We start from the raw sequence: 4,195 nt of genomic DNA on the forward strand, positions 1-4,195 counted from the left end.
AACTACAAACTCAATCTGCTCGACGTTTTCTTAATAAATCTGACTCACAAGGAAGGAAGCAGAAAATCCCAGAGCTGAGCTGTGAAATTAGAAACGTTTCATTTTCCAGGAAGCTCACAGTGGGACGTGCTAATGCCGGGCAGTAGGCAAACGCATCACATTTAAATCCAGCTCACAGTAGTGTCTTTGTGTTCTCACACATTCTCTGTTAGTTTACCCGGTGACAGCCTTCGTGTTTCAGTAACCAGGTATTCGACCTTTTTTTGAACCATATCTGAAATTTTAGCATCACTTTACATCCTGTTTTCTTCTGTGTGGAAAAAAAGAAAACAAAGAGAAAACTCTGTTTCCCAGTGTACACTGCTGCTGCTGCTGCTGCTGCTGCTGCTGCTGCTGCTGCTCGGTGGTCGTTTCCATCATAACCCCCCCTCAGAAAAAAAAGCTAAACTTTGACTGATAGACAACATTGAACCTTCATAAACCTGCATTCACACCTCAGGAGCAGCTCAGGCTTCAGCACCACCAACCTTCCAATCACAGGCCCTGCTCCATCTCCTGAGCCACACACAGGTGTGCACATCCACCCAACCCCACCACAAAAACCAGACTCCTGTGCTAACTGAAGGCCTGGACTGACTCACCAGTCTCTGTAGGATCCTCTTGCTCTTGTCGTCGGTGCAGAAGTCAGACAGGATGGTCCTGTGGACCAGAACCAGGCCGTTCAGGAACAACCAGGACCCGAACCAGAGCAGAGCGAAGACCAGTGTCCCCCGACGAGACCACAGCCTGAGGCCCAGCCACCGGAGCAGGCACAGGCCGCCGCCGCCACGACCCCCTCCGCCGGACCCCAGCCCTCCTGGGAGCATGGCGGTGGATGCTGCAGGGCGCCGTCAGTCAGAAACGATCCTCAAAGCGTCCTCTGAATATTCAGCTAGGAACAGATTCTGAAACATCCGAATATTTCGTAATGTTGAATGTTCCCTTTAAAAGTTCAGATCGTCTCTCGTAAGCGAGAGAAACTCTGTGTCACTGCCATGTTCCAGTCCGAAAACAAGAAGCAGGTGTTCGCCGGCCTCCTTTCAGAGCGTTGCTCTTCTGTGATGTCAGGTCCAGAGCGTCGCTGGACACTCAGTGACCCACCAGTTTGTCCTGAAAGAGCCTGAAAACGACACGACAGTCTGTGCTCATCACAGACACACAGCCCAGCTCTGCAGGAACGATCTGAAGCTTTGTTTGTGCTCGATGCCGCTGTGTTGTTTCATATCCAACCTGCTGATTTATTTTCCACTCACAGAGTCAGCGAGAGAAATCCGAGGAGTCGCCTTCGAGCTGCGTGACACGGGCGTCCGAGCTCGTCTGCAGCGCCGTGTGGCATCTGCACGCACACTCGCTCAGCCCCACAGATCTGCGTCTCCACTGTCCTCGCGTCACCTCCTCGTGGCGTCGGCAGCTCTTGTGGTCGTCTCGCTGTCGAGCTGAAAAATGTCCCTGAAAAACATCCAGAGAGAAAAAAGTTGAACAGACTGCAGCTCTGGATTCTGGAGACGAGGATTTAATGAGAGGAAAAACAGAAAGTGAATTCATACAAAGAAACAACAGTGAGGAAGACCCTGATGAAGCTGTGAGAGGAGGGATTTGAATCTAAAGAAAGGACGGCAGGCGGCATTCAAGGAAGTTCCCAGAATCAAACATTCGATTTCAGGAGCTTGTCATGTCTTAAATCACGAGTTTTTAAAAAGCCATTCCTCCAGAAACGGTGACATCTCCAGAACGTTTAAAAGGAAACTTCTCTTTCCCCACCGAAGAGCGCAGATGTTTCTGTAGACAAAGCTCACGAACGGGTCTTCTTCATCTGCTTGAGGAAGCCTGGGAGCTGCTCGCCTGGGTTCATGTGCTTCCTGCTCAGTGACAGAGCAGCGCCTTCGTTTGTAAACGCTGCAGAAATGTTGCAGAGACTCATTAAAGCTTGTGGCTGCGGTCGATCTCTCTGAAGCATCCGGGGCATGAAGAAACCCGACTGCCGCAGCAGAAACACAAACATGTTTGAGAGTCAGGCGGTCAGCAGAGCTCGCTGGGATCAGAAGTCCAGATGATGAGCACCATCCAGGTGTTGTTGATGGGAGGCTGGGTGGAGGAAAGGACGCTGCTGCAGACGGAGCAGCTGATACCTGCTCCTCTCCACTGGCGGGTGGATGTTCGAGTTCTCGGAGTTTGGTTTTGAACATCGATGTGCTTCGAGCCACTTTTCTGAATTAAAGCAGACGGCAGCGTCTCTGAAATAAACCGACCCTGCCAGAGCGTAAACACCTCCATAAATCATGAAGCGCTTTAATGATGCTGCGTACTTGGTGGGAAACAAACGACAGCAGTTCTCAGCAGAGATTTTACAGCTCGGCAGGGGCGGATCTGCTCTGAGATGCAACGTCCTCCTCAGAGGGGCCGCCATCATTTTTTACCAGCAAATATTTTACCGACACTTGACTTCACTGCGTTAGCACGGATTTCACACGCTACACGAACAGCTTGTGTCTGTATGTTTGCAAAGGACTCCGACTGTGGACAAATGAAACGCTCCGACGACGACAGCTTTACGACACACACAGAATGCCCAACGGCGGTGACAAACGACAGCATCCTCTGGCAGTCACTCGACTGTGGGGAGGAAGAACTCCATTTTAACAGGAAGAGACATCTGGCCGAGCAACATCTGCAATAACTGGTTAAAGGGAGACAGGAAATGGGGCTGGGGGTGTGAAGAGTGCTTAGTGCATCATGGGAAGTCCCACAGCAGGCTGACGTCATTAGCCAAACAATGCACTGTTTGTCCATCACTGTGGAAACAGATGAAGACAAAACTAACCAGCAGCTTGTTTCTGGTTGAGAGGCCGACGACAGCCACAAAGGATTTCTGTGGCTTGTTTAAATTAAATAAAAGAAGATTTGAAGCTTTGAATGATAAAAAGCTTTCAGGACCACAGAAGGACGCAGAGACACATAACGAGCAGAAAGCAGCGTGACTGAGGAGGATTCAGATCGCCAGGAACAACCAGCGAGCCTGCAGCGCTCTGATAGGCTGATACGGTACCGTGAGGCCATTAAGATGAGAGGCCTGATTATTGTTAATCGTTTTTTCTTGGATGTATTTGACACACAGAGTCTGAAAAGCTTAAACAAAGGCTGATGGTGACACCAGTACCTGATTGATATTCGAAGGAAATCCAAGGAAGCTGGAAGAAGTTGCATCGCTAGAACTGTTCACCAAGCATAAAGTTCATTTTGATGCGAGGAGCAGAGCACAGCCATTCATCACTCTGGAGGCGGCCGATACATCACAGTGTGGATCAAGTTTATAACTGAGCAACACATTTAAGCTGAAATCTTCCTTTTTCTTCAGCAGTGATGACTGATACAAACAACAGACTCATCAAGAAATCAATTCTGCTTCAGCTGGACGTGCCTGGAGCTCGCAGCAGGTCTGCATCCATCGATGCAACAGGTGCTGAAGCTCTGCTGCCCTGCAGACCATCGTCACTCACAGAGCGCCTGCTGGAGCTTCTCCCACAAACGTGTTTGAGCAGCAGCTGTTCGAGCGTCGCTGCACTTCTCACGATGATACCAGTGCGTTTGCGTTCCTGTTGTTCTCACTGAAACACTAAAGCGCAGCTCCAGGTCTGACTGTGACAGGGCATAAACAGCACTTTTACTGGGCGTGTCTGAGGTCTGAAATGATGCAGTGACCTTGATTTACACTGAAAGAGAAATAAACAGAGACGATATGAAATCTTGCCGCTCACCGTTAAACTGTTGTGTCGACGCTCAGGAAGCTCTGCAGCCGGCTGCCATGACAAAAGCCTCCAGCCAGGCTCAACTCATGAAAGCTTTTCTTCCAGATGATTAAACCTTTGCACAAACGTGCACACTGGCACTTCTTCTGCTCTTTTTTTCCTCCGCTGGTGTTTCTTCTCGCCCCCTCAGGTGATGATGATTCTCCCTGTCTTCTTATTTTAAAGACTGAAATAATCCCAAAGTTTTCCTCTGAGCTGATGAGACTCCAAAATGTGCAGCAGCTGCTGAAACGATCCACCCAGCAGACCTGAGGTCTGCAGCTCCTCCACTCTTCTCTGTTTCAGCAGAAACTCTCGGCTGTGTCTCTGAGAGCAGCAGGAGGTGCAGGTTTCTGCTGCACCTGGGGACG

The 4,195-nt window shown here is 49.8% G+C and overlaps 1 protein-coding gene across 3 annotated transcripts in view; it reads right to left on the reverse strand.

The window, feature by feature from the left end:
• The window catches only part of dipk1c (divergent protein kinase domain 1C), a 40,091-nt gene extending 35,902 nt beyond the window's left edge, over nt 1-4,189 (reverse strand). For 2 of the 3 annotated variants that reach the window (XM_005750627.1, XM_013915286.1), the window contains exons 1-2: nt 3,795-4,189; nt 642-1,488 (exon numbers count right to left, since the gene is read on the reverse strand). In XM_005750627.1, coding sequence (XP_005750684.1) covers nt 642-866 — 225 coding nt within the window. In that variant the 5' untranslated portion in view covers nt 867-1,488; nt 3,795-4,189. Of the gene's footprint in view, nt 1-641; nt 1,489-3,196; nt 3,676-3,794 lie in introns of all 3 variants that reach the window. The other variant, XM_013915287.1, reaches the window with a different exon arrangement.
• Between the last annotated feature and the right edge of the window lie 6 nt (nt 4,190-4,195).

This window comes from Pundamilia nyererei, unplaced genomic scaffold (assembly GCF_000239375.1).
Source record: "Pundamilia nyererei isolate P.nyererei 1_Seehausen unplaced genomic scaffold, PunNye1.0 scaffold00281, whole genome shotgun sequence".
Lineage (NCBI taxonomy): Eukaryota > Metazoa > Chordata > Actinopteri > Cichliformes > Cichlidae > Pundamilia > Pundamilia nyererei.